At 44.4% G+C, this 22,642-nt stretch overlaps 1 protein-coding gene across 2 annotated transcripts; it reads right to left on the reverse strand.

Annotated features, from left to right (window-relative positions):
• Positions 1-6,150: 6,150 nt before the first annotated feature.
• Positions 6,151-14,642, reverse strand: SGK1 (serum/glucocorticoid regulated kinase 1). Of its 2 annotated transcripts, none has more exons than XM_061990725.1 (12): positions 14,226-14,642; positions 11,547-11,622; positions 11,033-11,108; positions 10,479-10,583; positions 9,976-10,059; positions 9,741-9,872; positions 9,339-9,451; positions 9,016-9,139; positions 8,594-8,689; positions 8,323-8,478; positions 8,127-8,216; positions 6,151-7,400 (listed from the first exon to the last, which is right to left on the reverse strand). In XM_061990725.1, exons 1-12 carry the CDS (start codon positions 14,455-14,457, stop codon positions 7,233-7,235), a joined length of 1,452 nt encoding a protein of 483 aa, XP_061846709.1. In that variant the 5' UTR covers positions 14,458-14,642; the 3' UTR covers positions 6,151-7,232. The 2 variants fall into 2 exon arrangements, with proteins under 2 accessions (XP_061846709.1, XP_010196078.2); XM_010197776.2 differs by lacking the exon at positions 14,226-14,642 and adding an exon at positions 11,725-11,886.
• Positions 14,643-22,642: the final 8,000 nt, after the last annotated feature.

Raw genomic sequence — 22,642 nt, forward strand, 5'->3', positions numbered from 1 at the left:
AAAAGCTGTATGCCCACATATCATCTCTGTTTGTTCATTCAGTGTGCTTAAGCATAGCTAGTCATTAACTGCAGTTATATGTTATATATTACTGCTGTTAAAATACATACAAAGACTACTTTTGGCATATATAGCTGAATTGATATAGCACAGTTCTCAGCAGAAAAGTTCTCTGTATGGCGTATACTTTGTACTAGGGGAGACATTAGCTGCACAGCTGCCTTCAGAGTAGTGTGTGCCTTTGAACTAATGACTTAATTTCTCTGGGAAGAACAAAAATGTAAACTAATTGACTTAGAATATATTTTTGAAGCCATAGAGGACTCTGTACTTAGATCTCCACTCTCCAGTGTACTACAATGAACATTACATCGCCACAAAAGTAAAGGTACAGATGTTTTCTATACCGATAGAGAAAATCTCAGTGTCAAGCCAGCAGAGAACACTTGTAAGTGTAGACTCTAATGTACAGAAGGATGTCTACTGAGTATTGAGAAGGGTAAAGTCTAAGGCAATTTAGGCCTTATCCTGTAAAATACTTGTTTTTGTGCTTCATATATTACATTTATATGAAGTGGCCTGAGTTAAGGGATCTTTTCATCAACGTGCAAGAGACCATTCACAGTGTACTGAGGTCCTCACACCTTCCTGCATGATGGGGCAGCAGGTAGAGGGCCTCTCTACTCTGCCCTGATAAGGCCACATCTGGATACTGTGTACAGTTCTGCGCTTCCTAGTTCAAGAGCGACAGAAAACTACTGGAGGCAGTCCAATGGAGGACTATCAAGATGATCAGGGGACTGAAGATACTCCTCTTAAGAGGAAAGGCTGTGAGAGCTGGGGCTATTTAGCCTGGACAAAAGAAGACTGAGGGGAGACCTTATCAATGCATATAAATAAAATAATAATAAAAATAATATACATAAAGAGCAAGTATAAAGAGGATGTGACCAGTCTTTGTAGTGTCCAGCATCAGAACAAGGGGCAATGGGCACAAAATGGAACACAGGAAGTTCTACTTGAACATAAGGAGAAACTTCTTTGCTGTAAGGGTGAGGGAGCTCTGGCACAGGCTGCCCAGGGAGGGTGTGGAATCTCCATCTCTGGGGGTTTTCAAAACCTGCCTGGATATGTTCCTGTGTGACCTGATCAAGGTGAACTGGCTTTAGCAGGGGGATTGGACTGAATGATCTCCAGAGGTTCCTTTCAACCCCTACCATTCTGTAATTCTACAGTCAGTAGAGCTGATTCAGGGAACAGACCCTTACTGAATAAACAGGCCAAGGCCATAACCAAAACAGATCAATCTTCTCAAATAAGGAAATACTGAAGAAGCCCAAGGCATGATGTTTGCATGTTCATTTGATGCTGCTTATCCGTACCTGTTAGAAGATAGGCAGGAAGACAGCAAGTAAATGTCATTTTTGTAGCAATCAACAATCTATGCACCTAAAAAAGTCATTATTTAATAATTCTTTTGGTTGGAAAAGACCTTTAAGATCATCAAATCCAACCACTAATCTAACATTGCCAAGTCCATCACTAAACCATGCCCCTTAGCACCTCATCTGCGTGGCTTTTAAACATCTCCAGGGATGGGGACTCCACTACTTCCCTGTGCAGTTTTTTCCAGTGTTTAACAACCCTCCCAGTGAAAAAGTGTCAGTCTTCCCTGGTGCAACTTGAGATCACTTCCTCTTGTCCTATAATTTGTTATTTGGGAGAAGAGATCAACCCCCACCTCTCTACAACCTCCTTTGAAGTAGTTGTAGAGAGCAATCATGTCTCCCCTCAGCTTCCTCTGGTCCAGGCTAAAAAACAACCCCAGTTTCCTCAGCTACCTCATCAGACTTGTCCTTTAGACCCTTCACCAGCTTCATTGTGCATCTCTGGACATGCTCCAGCACCTCCATGTCTCTCATGTAGTGAGGGGCCCAACAGTGACCACAATATAACGTCAAGTTATCTGCATTATCTGAGTGAATCTCAAAGGCTGGTGGATGCAGGAAGGGATGTTACAGAGGCGACTTGCAACCTGACAGAAGGAAGGGTTTGTCGGGGCTGATTAAGGCCTGAACAGCTTCAGAAGAAAAAGCCTCTCCACTGGGAGATGATGCCTGTATGGAACAAACGCTGGAGCTACGAGATCGTTCCGATCTCTCACTTGGCAGCAGCTTAAACCAATTGCTAATCCAGGTGCAGGAGGTCAGCATTTTGTGGATGCAGGAGCTCCGGCGGGCTCGTATTTCTGCGTTTCCCGGGCCGCTCCCCCGTCCTGCGCGGCGGCGGCCACAGGGTGTCACCCGCGGCCCAGGCTGGCTCCCAGGGCTGGTGCACGGAAACGGGGAAAGGTGGATTTCATCAGGTCCATCTTCCCTGTGAGGAGGGCGGGTTACTGACACACTGCCCAGAGAGGCTGCGGATGCTCCGTCCCTGGAAGCGTTCCATAACAGGTTGGATGGGGCTTGGAGCAACCTGGTCTAGTGGAAGGTGTCCATGCCTATGGCAGGAGGTTAGAACTAGATAATATTTAAGATTGGCTTCCAATCCAAACCATTCTGTGATTCTGTGTGCAGGAGGGCGATGGGCCAGGCAACCTGACAGCAGATAGGCCTCTAGCTGCAGGCAGCTGTCTCCCACAGTCAAGTACCAGCACTGCTGGTGAAACAGCTCAAGGGGGTTCCTGCCTGGGTGCAGATGGGTCCTCACACAGGACAGTGCTGCCAACACTGAGCCTAGTCAGCAGTGACACCTATAAAGAGCAGAGTTCAAGCCTGCAGGGATGTTAAGTCCTTTCTGTAGCCCTTTGATATCACAGCAAAGGCCCTTTGGCAGCACAGCAGAAGGCACCTCACTGTTGAGGCTGTCTGTGCTTTATTTGTCCTATCATCATGCATAGAGGTCTACACTCTTTTTTATTTTTCACTTTTCTTTTGCTCCAACAGATGGGGTAGGGGGAAACCACTGAGTAGACAACAGCCCTTTGTTGTCTCCAGGGCTTGTAAAAATCCAGAGTTGGAAAACCTGCGCTTCATACAACTGCAGGTGACCAAACTGAAGCACCTAATGATTGTATACTGTTCCTGTAGTGCCTAGACCTGTACAGGAAAGCCAGAAACTACTGAATTGCAGTCTGTTAAACCTGACAGTAAAGCAATCTACTAGCCAAATTGTCTCAGATTCAAAACAGAACTGCAGTACTTATCTATAGTAACTGTTTAAAGTTTTCTTTTTCAAAGAACAACCTTTTCTTTTAACCCTTACTTTTTGGAAATTAATTTTGGAAGTATTTTTTTCAGAAACTTTCCATAGATAGTTACAACTAGCATGGAAAATTTTATGCCAATCATTATATGTTTCTCTTGATAGCACAAATTGTAGATGTGGGGAGCATCAGAAACTATCTTTACAATAAGCCATCTTATTAGCTCTACTGGGGTAACTATAGCCAGTGGTACCACATAAATATCTGTGGAGTTGGTACTGCAGTTAAACACAAGTTAAATACATAAGTAATGTTGTTGTACATTAGAAGAGTGCAGGTGGGCCAGGATTCATCTCACCTACTTTTAGGTATCCCAAGTGAGATGCCCAATTAGGACTACCACTTAAAACTCTTTTCTGAGTACTGTTCCTAATTTTTTTTCAGCTGTCTGTTGCAATGTTTCACTTGAGATGCAAGGCTGTACAAGAGTCTTGCTTTTCTTCATTAATTACTACAGCTTTTTTTTTAATAAGTGTACAGACTACTTGTTGAAAACCTTTTGATGAAGAAACAGGTGTCTCCCACTTAACTTGCTTAAGATCTACACTGCCCTCAAGAATTAACTGTCTATTGAGTACAGAGAGAGCACAAGAAAAATACTGTCACTAAGAAGCTTCTCTTATCTTCATAAGGCTCATGAAACAGTTCAGGGCTTATGGTACACAGAGATAAGTAACAGAGACTAGACCACACGAAATGTCTGAATTTATGTATTTAAATGTTTATGTGTGTATCATCAATACATTCCATCCAAGGGACGTATGAGAGCCCAGGAATGCTCACCCTACAAAATACCTTGTAATGTTTGTTTTTAAGGTTTATTGGGTCAACTGTTTTGCCAAGTAAAGCTGCTCAAGTTGGTGGCAGTTACAAAACTGCCACCAGCAGAAAATTTGAATGATTACTTCCATTTTACAAATGGGTGAAATTAAACCACAGATTAATCTCTTAATTGAAATAACATGTAAAACCTATGTCAGCTGGGCTTTCAGGAGTCCTAGTCATTTATTTCTCAGTCCAGAGACTTTCTCTAAGGAAATATAGACCTTACAGAGAGACAATTCTGTGAAACAAATCAACCAACCCAGAAAACAGCCAACTGCCATAGACTCCTTCCCTTCAGGCATGATTGTAATGCATCAGATTCAGGGACATTAAAAGTAGGAGCAAATTTTTCACCTTTTCTACATCAAAAAAAATGATGCATGTGTTGAATATTCATTGCTAAGAGATGCAAACTTTTGCACAAAGCAGCAACTGCCACAGAATGAGCCTATGCATGGTAGAACAGTTAAAATTACAATCAGACACTGTGGTTTTTTTTAAAGTAACCCATTAAAATGATACTATCTTGGCAAAGATGAAAGGCACCCAAAGAATACCTCTGAGTTGCTGAAGTTCCATACTTCATTATTAATGACTGCAATGGGGTTTTTTTCTTGAAAACGATAGTATTTGATGTTCTGTTACACTAGGGCTGCAGTTCCCTGCTCACGTATCTGCACATTGCACCTTGCTAATGCCTGGGAAATGGGAGGCAAAGATAATGCATATCACAAAACTTTGTCACTTAGTAAGTGTTGTTTCATTTTGCATAGGAGCAAATTAGCACTATATATTTTAAACATCTCTCGCCTACAACTAATCAACAGAAAAGATGTTTCAGGCACGTTGTTATACTAGAAGACCTTGCAAGACCTGTCAATATACCATTGAAAGGGTTACTGAACGAGCGAATTTGGGATTGTTTGGAGTTTGAGGGGAAGGTGACTGCTCCTCTCTCATATACTAACATGATCTGAAAGATGTTTCTTGGCTGCTATATATTACCATTTTCAGCATTGAGTGTGGTCTCCCAGATACGGTTTATAGCTGAAGCCATAGAAGTTATTTTGTTCCCACATCCAATAGATAATAAAAGATAGGAAGTTACTGCATGCCTCTGACTTGGAAATAAAATGAACAGAAATATCACCCTGTGAGAGCAATGACTACACTGCCGTTATCGCGGTGGCCCCAGCAACAGTTGACTCTGCCCAGGGTCAGCAACTGTTTTATTTTGTTGCTCTTTATTGCCACACCATCAACTGCAGTAACCAGTGGATAATAGAGGCTGTAAATAAGGTGGGGACACCCAGTTCCTTGCAGAAAGAAGCCACTCATCACCATATGGAAGAAATTGAAGGTCATCACCCCAGAAGTAGTTATCTTAATTCTTTGCTGAAAGTCCCTCTTGCAGGCCACTCAGTAGTACTTTCTAAATAAAACCCTGTATTTAACAGCTCATTTTTAGATGAAGAGTGAGTTTTACCCTACCTTGGCCTCCCCGATACAGATTTTTGCACACTAGTAAACTCCAAGAGTGCATCACACTGCCCCATGTCATACCAGCAACATTCAAAGATCCAGGATGGACTCCAGAGTAGGAAGTTTCCATCAGCCTTACAACAACCTGCTTTTAGCATAGGCCTGCAGCACAGAGCTAAAAGAGCTCAAATCCATTTTACAACTGACCCAAGGATGGAATTCAAGTGCGCTTATACTTTCTCCACACCAGAGAGCAGCACCTTCACTTTGCTTAGAGGCAGAGAAACTAATTTTGAGGAAGTGTGAACATTTATACCACATAAAAGCACCCAACATCGCCACACACCCACTCAAACACCCACAGTTTGAAGATTTTGACAAGGTGTATCCTTGATGAGAGTTGTATGGGTGCCGATTGACGGAATAACCATCACACACCTAACCAAAATTACATGGGTAGCTTAGCTAATTGGCACTTCAGATCTGCTCCCAAGTTTTTTATTAATCCTTTTGTAAAACAGCTAAATTTTTTCAAAGAGAAAACCTTTGTTTCAAAATAAAGAGAGAGTTAAATAAAGTATTTTTCAGGATTTTACTGCAAACCAATGGGTTTGGTCACAAAAAAAAAATGATACATAGAACCATGTTAATTATATTGCATTACAATGATGGTATACATTACAAGTAAGTCTGTAAGTTTAAATATACATCTAAAGTTACAACTGAATGTACAGATCTTTTTTACAATACATACAATCAGGAATGAAAAACCCCAAAACCATAAATAATGCCCATTTTACAGATGACATCTCTTAAACTAAAAGAAAAAAAAAAAAAAAAGAAGAAAGAAAAAATAAAAGAAACCAACAGCTTTGACCGACTGCAGCTGGGGCATTTTGGTCCCTAAAAACCCTTTCTAAAAATAGAAATCTCTTTTTCATAGCAGCAATGCTTTCTTCAAGCATTTGGATACAAGTAATTGTGAGCCCATTTCAATAATTTTATAGTTGACTGTATAGATTTACAAAAGAAATTTCAAAATTACACTTAATTTATCTTCCAAATATGGAAGAAACAAACAATGCCCCACATTGTGGTATCCTGCAAGTGTCACACTGATGCTTTAAACTAAGTCCATCTGTAGTACGCAGACCACACGCATACCATTTGTTCACATAGTAAACCCACATAAATGAACTGAGAAACACACTCTGCAACAGGGAAAGCTTTGGAGCTCACAAGATCTCATCAGAAAAAGGCACATTTCATAGAATCCTTATCACGTTCAGATAGATCTTCAGGCAAGGCTTTTCGGAGCACGATTTCAAAACAGCTTGTTCTTACTCCTACGATCTGCTGGAGCAGTCTGTGGAAGCAGTCACTCTTGCTTTTTCTTTCCCAAGGAGACAGCACCACTTTGGGGGAAGAACGAATGGAAATGAAAAGCCTGTAAAGCTCATTTAGAGAGTGAAGTGCTCTTCAAAAAAGCTTCCAGCAAACAGTGTAGTTGAAATTAAGGCTGCAAAGCTGCCATGGTGGAAATGTGCAAATTCTCTTTCAAGATGACTGGTCAACTGGCAGTTCCACCAGAAGGCCAAACAAAAATAAAAATAATAGTTATTATTATTAAAAAAAGAAAGGAAGAAAGAAAGAAAAATGTTCACAAGAAAGAGTCCACTGGTGGGGCATAGGAGAAGCCCAGAAACGCCTCAGCAGCTTCTTTGACACTCGCAGTGATGAGGATGCTGTCTGGGGACTGGCCGATGGAGCTGGGCACTGGCTCATCTGTAAACTCTGGATCAAAGTGTCGCAGGTCACTGGGGCCACTCTGTGGAAAGGGCACAAAAGGAATGATGCAACATTTAAACTCAAATGATTTCTGAGTGCATAGTTCAATTAAAAATGGGGACAAGCATCCTTGTACAGAGACTCACAGTGTTATCACCTTGGGCCACTGTTTAACAGCCTTTTTCAGTTTTAGTTTGACCTTTTTTTTTTTGTATCCTGCTGCATACTGTCTCACTAAAAACAAGATGATTCATTTTAATACACTACCCTCCAACTAAGCTCATGCACCAGAAACCAAATGCAAACATATCACTCTACCATGCAGCAGTTTGCAGGGGAGGACTTTGATTGCTAAGCTAGTTATTAAATTCAGTTAGTAAAAGAGAACAACCTCCACAACCAAATCCCTCTATTTAGATGTTAGTTTCTGACAAGCCAAACGTAACTCTGCCTTCGGGAAGCTAGTTGAACTTTCTATACCTTTACCTTCCCCTTCAGTGAAACAGGGATGCTGGAGATTATTTAAACATAGCCATGCAAATCAGGTATGCGAAAGGCCAAAAAGCCCAGCTAAATTTAGATTGTCTATCAGGAAAAAGTTAGCTACCGCTTATTTTTAACCTTGCCTGGACAGCAGCAGGGAAAGGAAATGTCGTGTTCCCCAAACATAGCCATCCGGACAGCTCCCCCTGGCTCCTGAGCCCCAGAAAGTCGAGGGAGGGAAGAGACACTCTCCATACATTCTATAATTAGAAATGATACGTACCACATTTGGGTTAAAAGGGGGTGTAATCTTCTTATTAATGAGATCATCCCAGTTAATTGGGGAGAAGAAGATGTGACTCTTAATCTCCATCTGTCAGAGAGAGAAAAATAGATTAATTCAGACCCAAGCTAATATAAGCAGTATGACCTAGTCATCCTCCTATGCTGCCTGCAGGCACTGGCTAGTTGGCACTTACAAAGTCCTCCTTGGCGCCAAGCCTCTTTGTCCTGTCCTTCTGCAGGAGCCCTTCCAGGAGATGTCTAGCCGAGTTAGTAATGTTTGGCTTCAGCTGCAAGGGTTTGTTCAAGATGTTGTCATACATTTCTGCCGTGTTCCTGCTGTAAAAGGGTGGCTGTGGAAATAAGAGAGACTTGAGTCAGTGAGGTTGACAGGTGGACACAAGGGATTCTTGCGGGGAAAGGATAAGGAAGCTTAGTTTAATTTGTCACAAAGGACTTGTCACTTACCAGGCCATAAAGCATCTCATACAGGACTGCTCCAAGGCACCACCAGTCCACAGTCCGGTCATAGGGCTGCTTATGAAGGACTTCAGGAGCAAGATACTGTGTAAGAGAAGGCAGACAGACCTGTTAGCCAAAGGGATCTTTTTAACTAGTAAATTATAATAAAGCCTCCTCGTTCTTCAATGAAAGCAGCTCGCTGAATCCCAGCATCTAAGCTGCTGCTAAGCTACAAGCTCTTTTTAAAGAGGCAGACGGCTCAAGAGCTGTTCTCTCCTACTGAACAAGCTCTACGTGTCCTACAGGTCCTCACTGCCAGACTGATATGACAAGACCTGTAATACCCACTGCTTGCCTAATGAGCCATAAACATACATGGGAGATGTCAGTTTTCACTTTGCGAGTGGCAGGCTGAGGGCTGGCCGTACCTCTGGTGTGCCGCAGAAGGTGGAGGTTGTGCCATTGTGCTCTATGTTTTCTTTGCAGAGTCCAAAGTCAGTCAAGACAATGTGTCCCTGCGAATCAAGCAAGATATTCTCTGGCTTCAAGTCGCTGTAGGAAGAGATGAAAGACAAGCATTCATTAGAGGGGCTGCACTGAGAATCTCAGGTGCAACTGACAAAACCTCCACTAAGTCATGAAAAAAACACCAAAAGCAATTCTGAGCTCACGTTGAGATTAACTTCTTGATACTTGTTCAACAAAACGTGTGGATTTTTTTCAGTCTGACAAACTGAGCAAGGTTGCTCACCGATAAACGATGTTCAGGGAGTGCAGGTAGCCCAGAGCACTGGCAATTTCAGCAGCATAGAATCGGGCTCTCGGCTCCAGGAAGCAACGTTCCCTCTGGAGATGGTAGAACAACTACAGGAGACAGAAAGAACAAAGTTGTGTGAATGGCGCCAAAGCCTGTTAACAATGTACTTAATTAGACTCAACATATATAGCTGAGGGAGAACAATAGCAGGAAATGGCCTAACGATCTTTTTGTAGTTCAAAACTTGGCAGGCTGGAAACATTCAATCTACTAACTTTTTCTCCCCCCTTGACTTTTCCCCTTGCAACAATTTTTTCTTTAAAAGGAAGGGTGAAAAAATCTACCCTACCACTGCACACATGACAGGAAATACTATTTAATATTCTTACTGCTTACCTCTCCACCATTGATGTAGTCTAGGACAAAATACAATTTGTCTGCAGTTTGGAAGGAAAAGTGAAGCCCGACCAGGAAAGGGTGTTTCACATTTTTCAGCAGGACATTGCGCTCCGACATAATGTGCTTCTCCTGAAAACACAAGAAATTGGCAATGTTTAGTACACTTGATTATTAATAGCAGTAAAAATACATTCAGTGTGTATCACAATGGCATAGTGAAGCAGCAGCTCACCTCCTTCTTCTTCAGGATTGCTTTTTTCTGCAGGACTTTAACAGCATAGAACTGCTCTTCTGCCTTATGCCGTGCAAGGAGAACCTGAAAAATGATCAAATTAACTGAGTAATACTGAAACACAAACAACTGGAAACAAGACTTTATGTTAACTGCTGAGCATTGCTACATCCCTCTGGTTCAATCTGCAAGCCCTTTGCTGGAAATGCTTAAAGCTATTACCACTCTGGCAGATGAATCTAACCCGAAGTTTTAATGTCTAGTTTATTTCCCTTACCAGCACCAGTGTGCTGCACTTCCTGGCTCTTTTAAGGCTCTTTCGAATGCAGCACCCTGCTCCCTCATTCTGCAGCTACGCAGGGAGCCAGGCACTGGGCAGCAGGACATGCTCAGGTCTGGTTTAAATGACCACTGTTCACCAATGCCAATACAAACATGACCCTTGGGCATGACATACTAGGGATGAAAAGTAAATAGATTACAAAACAAAAAGTTAAGTTTACCTTCCCAAAACTGCCTTTTCCGATCACTTTTAAGAAATGAAAGTCTGATGGTTTGGCATGTGGGTTGGATGATGGACCAAGATTGATCTGCTGTGAAGGACTGGGCTAGAAAAATAGACAGAAACCACATTTACTAAAAGAGTTTGGCAGTGAGAATCTCAGCAATGTCGTTTTTTAGAAAATATAAATAAAGCAAGTTTGAAAATACAGATTACCACTAACAGTCTTACCACTAAAAATTTAATATTGACCTCTACCAAATATCTAAAACCATTAGGTACTGCCTAAGAAGAGTATAACAGCCATAACTTGCTTTTAGAGTTCTTTTGGAGGGTCTTAGCCACATTTCTTTGTAACAACAAAGAAAGATTTAAAAAAAATTTCTTCTCTGTGTTGGGAAAAGAGAAAATTTCAGTCTAAGTCGATTATTCTCCTGGCTACATCAGTGTGCTATGAGCCGAATGAAATTACACTCGTGATGCTAATTTTCCAACACTTCCATTACCAGTTGATTTGGTGTTCTGAAAACGCTTCACTGAGTAAAATATACTTACCGGAGGAGAAGGATTAGCATTCATAAGCTCAGGCTCTTGAGGCTGGGAGATTTTCAAGATAGACTGAACTTCAGGGCTGCAAGGACAAAAGCATGCAGGATTAGAAGAGTTACCAGAAACGTCGGGCCGCCCTTGCCGCCAGAGGGCACAAACGTATCGCGAAAGAGGCGCTCTGGCTTGGGCTATTACAGAAGGCAGCCAAAACAGTCCATTCAACTGCAAGGAGGAAAATCAACCCAGAGAAAGTAAATTCTGTCTTACAAAGAAATGTATTTGCACTGTACGTATAGCTCAAAATCGCGATAGGTCACAAAAATCCCATCCAATTTAATTCTCCCCAACCCAGCTCACAAAGATTGTTGCCAAGTGAGTAATACCCCAAGAGGATCAATTAACTCTTTCCGTAACAGTCATGCCAGAGGCATTACAGTAAACAAATACATTTTTTTAACTAGATCTCGCAATAGGTTGTGACGTTGGTGAATGAAATACTGCCAGAATTTCTGATACTTACTGCTTGCATGCATAGGAGTTGGTGGCTATCTTCTGAATGAAATCGTTCAGTCCCATTCTTCTCTGCTTCATGAAAGCTATAAAGGAAAAATAAAATCGTTAAGCCATTTTGCCAGAAAAAAGAAAACCAAATCACAGCAGCCCTCTGAGCACCCTCAACGAAGCTCCGGGCTGCTCACCTATGAGGATAGCCACCATTCCCCTCATCTTCGAGTAAGTCAAGGTAGGACCAGACGCCTCGGCTGCTTTCACAGTCATTTTGGAGCAAGGCGAGGAAGAGAAATAAATAACCAGCGTACGATACCACCGACTCCCAGCACCGTACTACCTCGGCGAGGCTCCCGACCGGCGGTTAAGAGGCGATGGTGATGGGCGGGACCGGGGCGGGGTGGCGACGCTCGTCCCCCCGCCTCCTTCCCCCGACGTCCTCGGAGGCGGCCGTGGCGTCCTCCGAGGACGTCGGGGGAGGGAGGCGGGGGGCGAACGTCGCCGCTCTTGCCTCCCTTCCCCCGCGTAGCCCTCCCCCCAGCATCCCCCTGATGCACAGAATATCCAAGAAAACGCATCAACCCCCTCTCCCCCTTTTTTTTTTCCTTGGCACAGCATACTCCCGCAGCCCCCTTTCTTTATTTTTTCCCGACCCTTCTTTATATTTTACAGTTATATAAAGTGGAAATCAGTCTCTGCCCTGGACAAGCACCTTAAAGTATGTAGACTCCTACCCTGCCCCCCGCCGCCCCGGGTTAGCAGCGATAAGAGACGCTGACGTTTCCTTGAAGGAGCCGCAGTGACTCAGGAGAACAAGATTTCCTGCGCGGTTTTCAATAAAACAAACAAATGTCCCTTCTGTGCTCTGCCCTGATCTCGGCTGGGACATTACTTAAAGGGAAAAGCAAAAAGAAAAAAAAGGAAAAACCAACCCACAAAACACTATCAACAACCTCATTTTTTTTGTTTTAATGTCAAAAAGAGAAACAAGGAGGGGAAGAAAAAAAATCCAGTCCCCTAAACCTGGAGGAGAGCGCAGAATTCTGCTTCTAGAAAAGGTGGGGAAGATAACCCAGGACTGAACAAGCGCAGTAAGAGGTCAAAAGTTTCCACTGTACAGGGTCATTTGGGAACACCGTGTACCCTGCAATTCATTGTCCTGTCTTTTCCTTGCGAGCGCACGGGGGCCGTGCCGGGAGCGCTGATGCATGTACTCAACACTAAAGTGAAAAAACGCTACGGGGGCGCGGGCAGGAAGGGTCAAGTGTACCCCAGCCTCCCCCTAACCCCCCCCCCGGGACCCATCCTCCCTCGAAATCCTCGCTGGGGGCAGGCGCAGCCGCGGGTGCCGGTCTCCTGCGCGCTAACGGCGGGTGGAACTTTCCACCCGACGGGACGCTATTCAAGCGGGTATTTCGCCGTGCTGTCCGAGTGAAGGGCGCTGGGCTGCAGCCAGCGGCTCCAGCTGCAACGTACCCCGTTCTCCCCCCGCCGGGAGTCTTTTTTTTTTCTCTGCCCCCGCTGCCGTTGCCTCCCCCCGCAACCAGAGCAGCCGCTGGGCGGCATCCCTTGGCAGCTGCCCGTACCGCCTGCCTCCGGGGGGAGAGTGGGAGTGTGTGTGGGGGGTGATGGCAAACATCTCAACACAGCAGCCATCAAAGGCGGCAGCTCACCCGGCAAAGCGGATGGGTCAGGAGTCGTGAGAGAACTCCCGCTAAGTGGGCACAAGTCTGAAAATGTGCTGCGAGGGCTTTACAGTGAGAGAGGAAAGCGGGATGCTTGCTGGCTCCGCTCGTCTCTGCACCGTACCTCCGGTGTCCTTCCCGGACCGGGGCGGGGGGGCGAGGAGTGCAAGGGAGCCGGCGCCAGGGAAGGAAGGGGCGACGAGAGAAGAAAGGAAAAGTTGGCTGCGGCTGGCTGGGCTATAACTTCTGCCACTTGTTGCTTTCCCCACTCAGCTGTAAAATCTGACGCTCTTAATTCAGGGAAGACAAAATAAAAAATCCCAAATCTCACAAAAAAACCTAAACAACGCCGAAACCCTCAAACTTGATGAGACTGCAATGGGAGCTGCTAGATTCCTCTGATCCCTCTGGACTGCTTTCAGAGTGATGCTGTTAAAATCTACAAGAGACCCGCAGTTTTGAAGGCAACCGGAGTTCCCGTCCACCGCTCGCTGCTCCCTTGGCATCTCCCTCCGGGCTCTCCGGCGCGACTCCCCGCAGCCGGGCCGGCGGTGCTGCCTCCTCACCTCACTTACGCCCGCCGTGCCGAAGGCAAGCGTCTGCCGGCTCCAGGAAGGCTCTGGCACAGCCTCTTCATCTCTCTGCACAACCTACCGCGGGCTGCAACCCGCTTCCCTCCTCCCCACTCCGCCGCGGCCCCCCACGCTGTCCGCAATTGCCCACAGCGCAGCCGGAGCGCGGCCCCACCGCTGCCCCCGCTCCAGCCGCTTACGCCACCGCCCTCGCCCCCACTTCGCAACGGTCTATCTGAAAGGGCTCCGCCGTTCTTGCCAAGTCACCTGGCCCCTTTCCGTGCTAAACGCTGCCCCGTTGTATCCCGCAAGCACAGTCCTGGCACCCTCCGGTGCCCCGCCGCGCGGTGGCCCCGCTGCCGGTGGGGTTACTTTCCCCGTGGAAAATGTTTCGAGCCAATGCAGAGCGTCCCGCCGGCAGGCCGGTGAACCCACCTTTTAGCGACGACTTCTCCTCTTTGCCCCTCATTTCGCTCGTTGCCGAGAGCCCGGGCGCGGCGCGGCAGCGCGGAGGCAGCGACTGGGCTCCCGGCCGCTGCTGTAATCCCAAATAACTCCCCTTCCTGGCCGGGCGGCCCGGAGGCAGGAGGGAGGCGGCGAGGGCGGCGAGGCCGGCCGCCGCTCCCGCTGACCAGTTTACGGACGCAATATCGAAGGAGGCTGACATGCGGGAGCGTTATAAAGTTCAGCACGGGCCGCCCCGCACACTCTGCCCCATTGCAACATCGCCCTCAAAATTACTGTCATCAGCTGGCGCGCACACACACTCGCACGGGCACCGGCGGGGGAGGGGCGGGGGGGTGGCCACTCCGGCCCTAATTGACCTGCGGGTAGCGGCTAACCCTGCCCCACGGAAGGAGACGCTGACCACGCTCCCTCCCGCCACGGCGCAGCGCGCCCCTCAGCGCGGGTCCTGTAGCCTTCTCACCCCCCCGCACCCCGGCCCAAGGAAAAGGCTCCGCGCCAGCAGGAGCAGAGGCACTGCGGGGGGCAGTGGGGGGGGTGGCGCGGGTACCCGCCGGATAGTGGCGGGGCGGGACCGGGCCGGCGCCCCGCTCCGATCTGGCACCCAGCGCCTTCCGCCGGCAGCGCCCCGGCGGCGCCCCCCGCCCGCGCGGCTCCGCTCCCCGCCGCCCGGCCCGGCCCGGCGCCGTGCGCCCCCGGCCGCGCCCCGCCGCGGGAAGCCTCCGTCCGGCCCTCCCGTCCTTCCCGCCCTCCCTCCGGCACCCACCTGCCGCCTTTCGCAGCCGGTAGGACCCTTCTCTGTGCTCGTCCCCGGGCCTGGCGGCCGGCGCATCACAGTTGAATGTTGGAGGGAGGAATCCCTCCCAAGAGACGAATTGTACTGATTATTTATGATTCACGTGGCGTTTTAAAGTCTTGTCAAAGTTATTTGAAGAACTTTTTCACCGAGAGAGTTGTTAAGCACCGGAACGGGCTGCCTGTGGAGGTGGTGCAGTCACCATCCCTGGAGGTACTTAAAAGATGCATAGATAAGTTGCCGAGGGTCATGGTTTAGTGATGGCCTTGGCCGTGCTAGGTTAGTGATTGGTGTTTTCCACCCGAAACGATACTATAATTCTATAATTCACACGGCATTTTGAAGTCATGAAGAGAGTTGTCCAAAGGCCGGGGCTTGGCTTGAAAGCGTGAGCGCCCTAAGGCTGCGTTTTAAAACTTTGCAGTGATAGCAGCAAACATCTTCGCAGTTGAAACGGGCAAGAGAAGGCAAGCAATAAAAAGCTACCCAAAGATCTCCTTTGCCACAGACCCATGTGTGCGTATTGAAAAGTAGCAGACATTGTGAAAATCTCAACAAAATTGCAACGGTTTGCACCAAGAGTTTCTATGATCAGTGGGTTATGAGTGTACAACTAAAAAGTAAATATAGAAGAACCAAAACCAGTGGTGTTTCTCATTTGTTTTACTTTTCTCTCTTGGGCTAAAATTTTGACAAATTGTCCATAACTTCTAAAGTAGCTGTTTGTCAAAGCAAAATGAATAAAGTTGAAGGTGGACTTTGAAAATAAAAAGGAAAGGAAGAGTCCACACAAGAAATAGTAAAAATTACAGAACTCTTTGCCCCAGGATGTGTGCACACCAAAAGTTTGGGTGAGTTCGAGAATGGCTGAACAAATCAATAGGGGAAAATGAAAAAAACAAAACAACTCAAAAAACAACCCCCCCAAACATTTTACTACAGAGATGCCGTGTCTGAAATATATACCTGGACCACAAATGCCTGGGACCCAGGGTTTGTTTGGGGACACATCATTCGACAGTTTATCTGTTCTTGCCCTCTCCCTTAGCAGTGGTTAGCTGATGCTGATGAACCAGGCTGACTTACATAGATCTTGGGCCCATACCTTCATCTGGTAGTCTTACATTGCACTTCTGAGTAGCATGATACTGTGTTTTTTTAGTCAGAGTTTAACCAGCCAACAAAAGCCTCAGAAGTACTGCTTACTGGCAAGAAGAAAGAGAACCAATTTGATTGGTAACCTAGTGTAAAGCATTTGACTCTTCTGAATAACTGGTTTCGCTATAAAAGCAGGACTAAGCATGAAGTAAACGGAGGCTCCTCAAGCTCTTCACCATGCCGGCATCCAAACAGGCCAGCCTGTGAGAGATGGAGAAAGACACAGACTCTGCTGGAAACATGGCATTTGGGCAGAGAGACGTGACATGCTGGCTTGCTGGTATGGCTATTAGATGATATAACCCAGAGTGGGACATGCCCAATGTACAGCCAGGAGAGGGGTGATTCAACTTGAAGAATGAACACAGAAATCACTAGTGTGGGCCTGTGTTAACCAATGCAATTCAAAGCTACTTCAGCAGTAGCTGGACTGTGGACATTTGTCTCCCTAGAGAAGTCTTGTTTGGAGGATTTCTTCATCTGCAGTGGACAGGCAGATGTTAGTCCAGCCTGACAGTTTTTACGAGGCACACAGAAACTTTTCCTCTTGCTCTTTGGGCAGGTCAAAGGCTACAGCAGCTCACATAGTAACTGCAATTTGTGAGCTCTCTTCCTCTGATTCTATCCTAGTTCTCATTGTCCGCTTCAGAAGATTTATGAATGTAATTCAGTGCCTCCATCCTTCAGGAATTAGATTCTCTGATAGCTTTTGAACTTGAGCTTGGCAATGAATTTGATGCTGAATTAATTAATTCCTGCTTACTTATCTTACTGAATCGAGACCTTAGGATGCAGCAGGTTGAACTCTTGCTAGTATTATTTGTCTGACTCTGGAAGGATGCTTCCCTAAATTCTGCAAATATTTTCATTAGTATTTGGCTTCGGGTTAATTAAACAAAGATGGAATTCAAGCCTTGAACTGCAGGAATGACATAGTCCCCAAATGCAAAAGGTTCCTACTCTTCCAATGGCATCTGTCTTCTGAAGCAAAATCCCAAAAGCTTTTATTTTCCTCCTGTAAATCCCCAATAAGTTCTGTTCTCTAACCTTGTAATTAAGTTTCATGTGTGACAGCCAATACTTTAGTTAAGACCTTCAGGCTGCCCCCACAAATGGTGTCTACAAGTAGCAGCAAATAGATAAGGAACTGAATAACAGCTTTAGTAACAACCCCCACAGAGATTTTAAATCAGGAGCTTTCGAATGCTGTCAACAGGTCTGATAGATATTGTTCTGACAGGAGGTTTATTGACTGAAGCCTCTATTGATCTGTGAACACCTAATTGATTCTGGTGTCATATTTTGCCAAACACAAATTTGGAACATCTTTTATTTCCCTTTTCTGATGCTTACGGAGCAGGTTTACTGAATTGTCAATAAGAGGCTTTAGTGCCAAGGGATTACGCTCACAGGATCACAGAGTGATGCCAGGGCTGTACTGAGAAAAAAGTAATTCCCGTCCTTGTAGAAAGCAGTGGAAAATTACAGCACCCTTTAGATGCACTGACCTCTAGTTAAAACAGTTGATAAATGATGCCCTCCCTGGCTTCCATTTTAATTCCAGCACACGGATTTGAGCCTAACAGAGTTGTTGTCACAGCGACTTTATGAGCAAGTGTTGCAGGTATTTCAGCCTGTAGCATTCACTCAGAGAGGGGTGACGGCAGAAGCAGCACATTTGTGCCCCTCACTCCAGATTAGTGTAAGTCCTTGCAATATTGTGTGGCCTATCTTAGAGTCCACATAAAACCAGGTTGGATGACAGACACTTGAATTCATTATTGTTGTTATGAACTTAAAATCATGTGCTGTGACTGCACTGAATTTGGACTTACCAGAACTGAGTAACACTATCACGGTAAAGGGGTTGAAAACAAGATAAAGTCATTAAAAAAAAAAACCCACAGGCTCATATGAAAAATGAAGACTCTTAGTGATGCTATGAATCTAATCTGCTGTTCTCTCTTGGTCACAAGGCAGACTAATGTCAGGAGCTGGTGTGTGCTGCAGAATGAATGCTATAAGCATGCACTGTCTGATGACTCTGATACTCAGATTTTCCTTCAAACTTTTTCTTTTGAAGGGTAATAGCTGAGATTGATTTAGGGATTTTCTATCAAAGATACTATCTGAACAGGTTTCCCTGTACCTCTCACTTGAAGTATGTGCTAAAATACAAAATGCATTTGATCTAATCTAGCTATCAGCTCATCTCTCTTTCCTTTATCTCTTTAACTACTGTTGAATGAAGTGTTTGTTTCCATGATATCTTTTGCATGTATACAAAGCCTTCATCTTCACTTAATACTTCTTTGCAGCTCATCATAAAAGAAGGATGTCTTTAAGCCTGTAAGCCCTCCAGTAACTTTGGAGTTAAGGCACCAAATGCTGCAAATAGTGAGCAAATTAGTCAAAGAGAGCAAATTTTTGTTAGAGAAAGGCTGCTAACTTGAAACAGCAACTTGGATTCTTGTTGGATGTGAAAGCAGAGGCCTTCTAAAGGGAAAGGAAGGCTCACACTGTCAGGTGTGATACTCTTGGTGATACTACCATGTCTCTTGTCATTATCTTGACTGTATTAATATTCCTTATTATTAATATGATAGTATTATTAGTATAACATTTTCTTTCAAGAGGTGTTAAGAGGCTTCCTGGGCAGAAGGATGCAAAAGTATGCACACTAGACAGGGATTTCTTTTTCGTGACATTCTTCAGTGACATTTAGTGACATTTTTAGAACCTACTTGCCACAGTTATCTGGGTCCATTGCTTTCAGTGGGGTTATTACAGTATTTCTGAGGGTAAACTAATTAGTCTAAGCTGGAGAGTGAGGGAAGTAGTGTTTATTTATCTTTGGGTAGCTGGTCCAAAATGAAATAAAAATATTCATAGATTCATTTATATTTACCCTTCTTAAATTTTGGCATTCGAGTTAGGTATATAGTCACTATAAGGTACCCTCCTTGGTCAAAAGATACCAGTAAGCACCCTGAAGGCAACTCAGTGCATCTGTGGCCTGAATCAGGCAATATCTAATGTTTAATTGAAGGAATTTGGACCCAAACCACACAGATAGTTAAGGGCTTTTTTGAATTACAGGTGATTATTTTTCTTATTTCTGAAGCTTCACACAGAAACAGATGTGGAATTACTTTAGAGGATCATATTGTTGGCTTACTCTGAGAGAGCTGGTAATTTTTTTTCCCTTGCTTTGTATATATATTTATGTAAAAAGACAAAAACTTAGGGTAAGTTTAAATACCGTACATGAGAAGCAGAAATCCCTGACCTGGCTCAGTCCAGTCTAGCTACAGACCTGGAAGAAAACTTGTAATATTGGTATGATGCTCCACTGTGCTCTTCAAGGATAAGTGATATGTCCTGTCTTCCAGCTAGTAGCCCTCTGTGCTTCTGTATTGTGCTGGATAGACAAGACATACCAGCTTTCTTGAAATTAGTTGATGTTATCTTGCCTTGCACCAGGCTGATACCATCTCAGAGAGATGTGAAAGTAATAATTCTATTTTATAAAGGTGGGAATTAAACCACAGGGTAGACAATGTATCTCATCTGAGTTAAATAGGTGGCAGAACCAAAAAGTAAATGCAAAGTTGACTTTCTTCCATTCTAATAACTAGATTAAGGTTACTGTACAGCAATATATATCCCATATCTGCCAGCCTCATTCACATAATTAAATGCAAACAGGCAACTTAGGATGGCAAGAGGCTGAGCAGACACTGCATATATCTGCTGTACCTTGGTGGAATCCTACCTAGATATCTGATATTGCTATAGCCCCCATTCCCTTCCCAGCAGGAGCAAGCAATCATAGTAAAAAAATGTGGGACTTGGCAACACTGACACTTAAAAGAGTGTAATTCAAGAAAGGACCTGAATCCAGATTTGCGGGAAAGGGAAGGAAGTGTAACTGTATCCACATGGAACTGGCAGGCAATAGTGTCACTCTCCGCCGTCCAACATGTTGGAAACGCCAGCAAAGTGCTTTTCCCTCAGCACATGATCGCCACAAAGAATATTACTGTAAGACAAAACAGTCCCGCAGCTGTTTCATGGGCAGACAGTGAAAGAAAAAGCCGCCAACATCTGCAGCATAATTTTTTTTTCACTTGCAGGTGCTATTTTCAAACCTGTTCTGTCATTCACCACACTGTGAATCTCTTTGTAGTACTCCAATTAGTCCAAATTTTTTTAAACACCTTAAGCTCTAAAGTGAATTGGCAACCTTTGGTAGGGGTTTCATTTACTTTGATAGAGGCTGCCTTTACTTTTTTTTGTAACCACTTTATGAGATTCTACAAAGAAGAGCTTAAATTCAAACAGTCAAGCTCAAATGTTTTGGCTGTAGATTTACCAGACTTCAGGTCCAAAAGCAGCTGCTAGAACATCTAGCCTGGCTGGCTGGGTAACACAGACTTGCCTTTGCTGCTACATATATCAGGTACAACAACTTCACCTTTGAGGTTTCTTGTCTCTTCCTCTTAACTCAGGCTTGTCTATCTCAAAAGTGTTCATCCAAATCAAAGATAAGCATCATGAGATTTTGACAAGCACAAACACCCACCTGTGCAAAATCATGCAGTCGACCACAGCCTATGCACATGTGACCTTTGCAGCCTTCAGCAAGAGCCTTGATGAATCTGCAGCTGCTCATCAGCACCCACACGGTGGGTGTTACCAACCCTTGGATCAGCTGGCACATCCCCATGCGGGAGCTCTCACCAACTTGCATTAGTCAGCCGGGTGATGAGCATTTGGGCACAGCCTCTTCAGCTGGCACAGCTGAAGCTGGAGGCAGATGTGTATCCCAGCCTGCCCAATCAGTTTGCAAGGCTGTAAGCAAGGGTAGTACCACTGATCTGACATGCATTGGCTACACTGTCATTTTAGCCCTGTAAAAAAAGGACACAGATTTGGAAGTGTGCCACACTCCAAGTAGTTGCTGATACTTCTGTAACACTTCCCATCAGAGCCTTTACAACACTGAGGGCTTTTTTTTTTTTCCCCAGAAAATATTTGCATACAGGAATGGAGAAAAGCAGGTCTAGTATACTGGATGAGTGGCAAATGCAAGTGTGAAGGTACATAATTCTCAATGTGACACCGATCTCTATACCTGCAGTAAGATGACACAACACCCCTATGCCTAGCTGAATATCATGCATTGATCTTTCATAGAACACAAACTGACTAATGCTGTAGAATATTTTTTTCAGGAAAAAAAAAAAAGAAAAAAAAAAGAGCAGGAGGAAGAGAATCAATCATCTCCACAGATTTTTAATAAGGCATCAGAAAAATTAACTCCTGGAACTCTGGCATGTTGCAAATGTGTCTTAGCCTGCTGCAATGTAGGAAACAATATAAAGCTGTTTGTGTTTTGTTGACAGTGTAGTTATTTAGAAATACAGATAAAGTTCCAGATAAAGGAACTGAAGCAAAAAGAATTTAAGTGAAGGACTGTCCAATGAGATAGCAGACCAAAAAGAAAACTTTTGGTCTTCAGTGTTGTACCGCTTGTGTAGCCAGATGAACCACAGAGGGTAAATACACAGGTTATATACAAAAAGGCTATGCACAAGTTAGCTACCAGTGGCAGCTTTGTTCACTCACAAAGCATAGCACTGAGGGCTTCTCTAGAGCTACAGGGAATTGTGTTACTAGTGCTATTACTCATGAATTTCATGATTTTCACTTAGCAACAATTTTCACTTATACTTGTTTTTATCTAGAGCTCTTTAGAGCGTCACACTGGCAAATATGAACAGTGACATTTTACAGAATGAAGAGATGGGGAAGTTGTATGACTTGGGTCATTGTCATATGATAAGCCTGAAATAGAATAAACATTTTTTAGGGCTTATGACTTTCAATCCCATGCTCAACTCGTTGGACATATAGCCCACCTCCTACAACGCAAAACTCAACAAGAGTTTTGCTCGTTTAGTGACTGGCCCAAACTGACTGACTTAAAACAGTGGCTTAAATCACAGCTAATGGACTATGAATCAAGATCAAATTCTGTTTTCTCCTTGGGGTTTGCAGATAACTCTCTAGTTTTAACCCATGCTGCAATTTTGAGATTCTTAGTACTTTTTTACAGGAGCAATGTGTAAGCAGAAAAGGAGCAGAAAAGGAAGGGAATTTCTCAGAAAGAAGAAAATATGTTTGTGCCAGCGTTTGAGATATGAAAGCATAAAATACACAATGAATTGTTTATGCTAGATTCAACTGAACAGTAACTCTGTATCCCCACAATCCTTTTTTCATTTCACTATACCTGCTTCAAAATGAATAGTACATGGTCGTAAAGTATGCTCAGCTTTTTCTGGAGATAGCACTCTAAAATATTTTTTTAAAGACTATGTTTTTCTCATCTTTATTATTATGTATATGTATTTATTAATTGCTGTGA

Source organism: Colius striatus, chromosome 2 (genome assembly GCF_028858725.1).
Source record: "Colius striatus isolate bColStr4 chromosome 2, bColStr4.1.hap1, whole genome shotgun sequence".
In the NCBI taxonomy this organism is placed as follows: domain Eukaryota; kingdom Metazoa; phylum Chordata; class Aves; order Coliiformes; family Coliidae; genus Colius; species Colius striatus.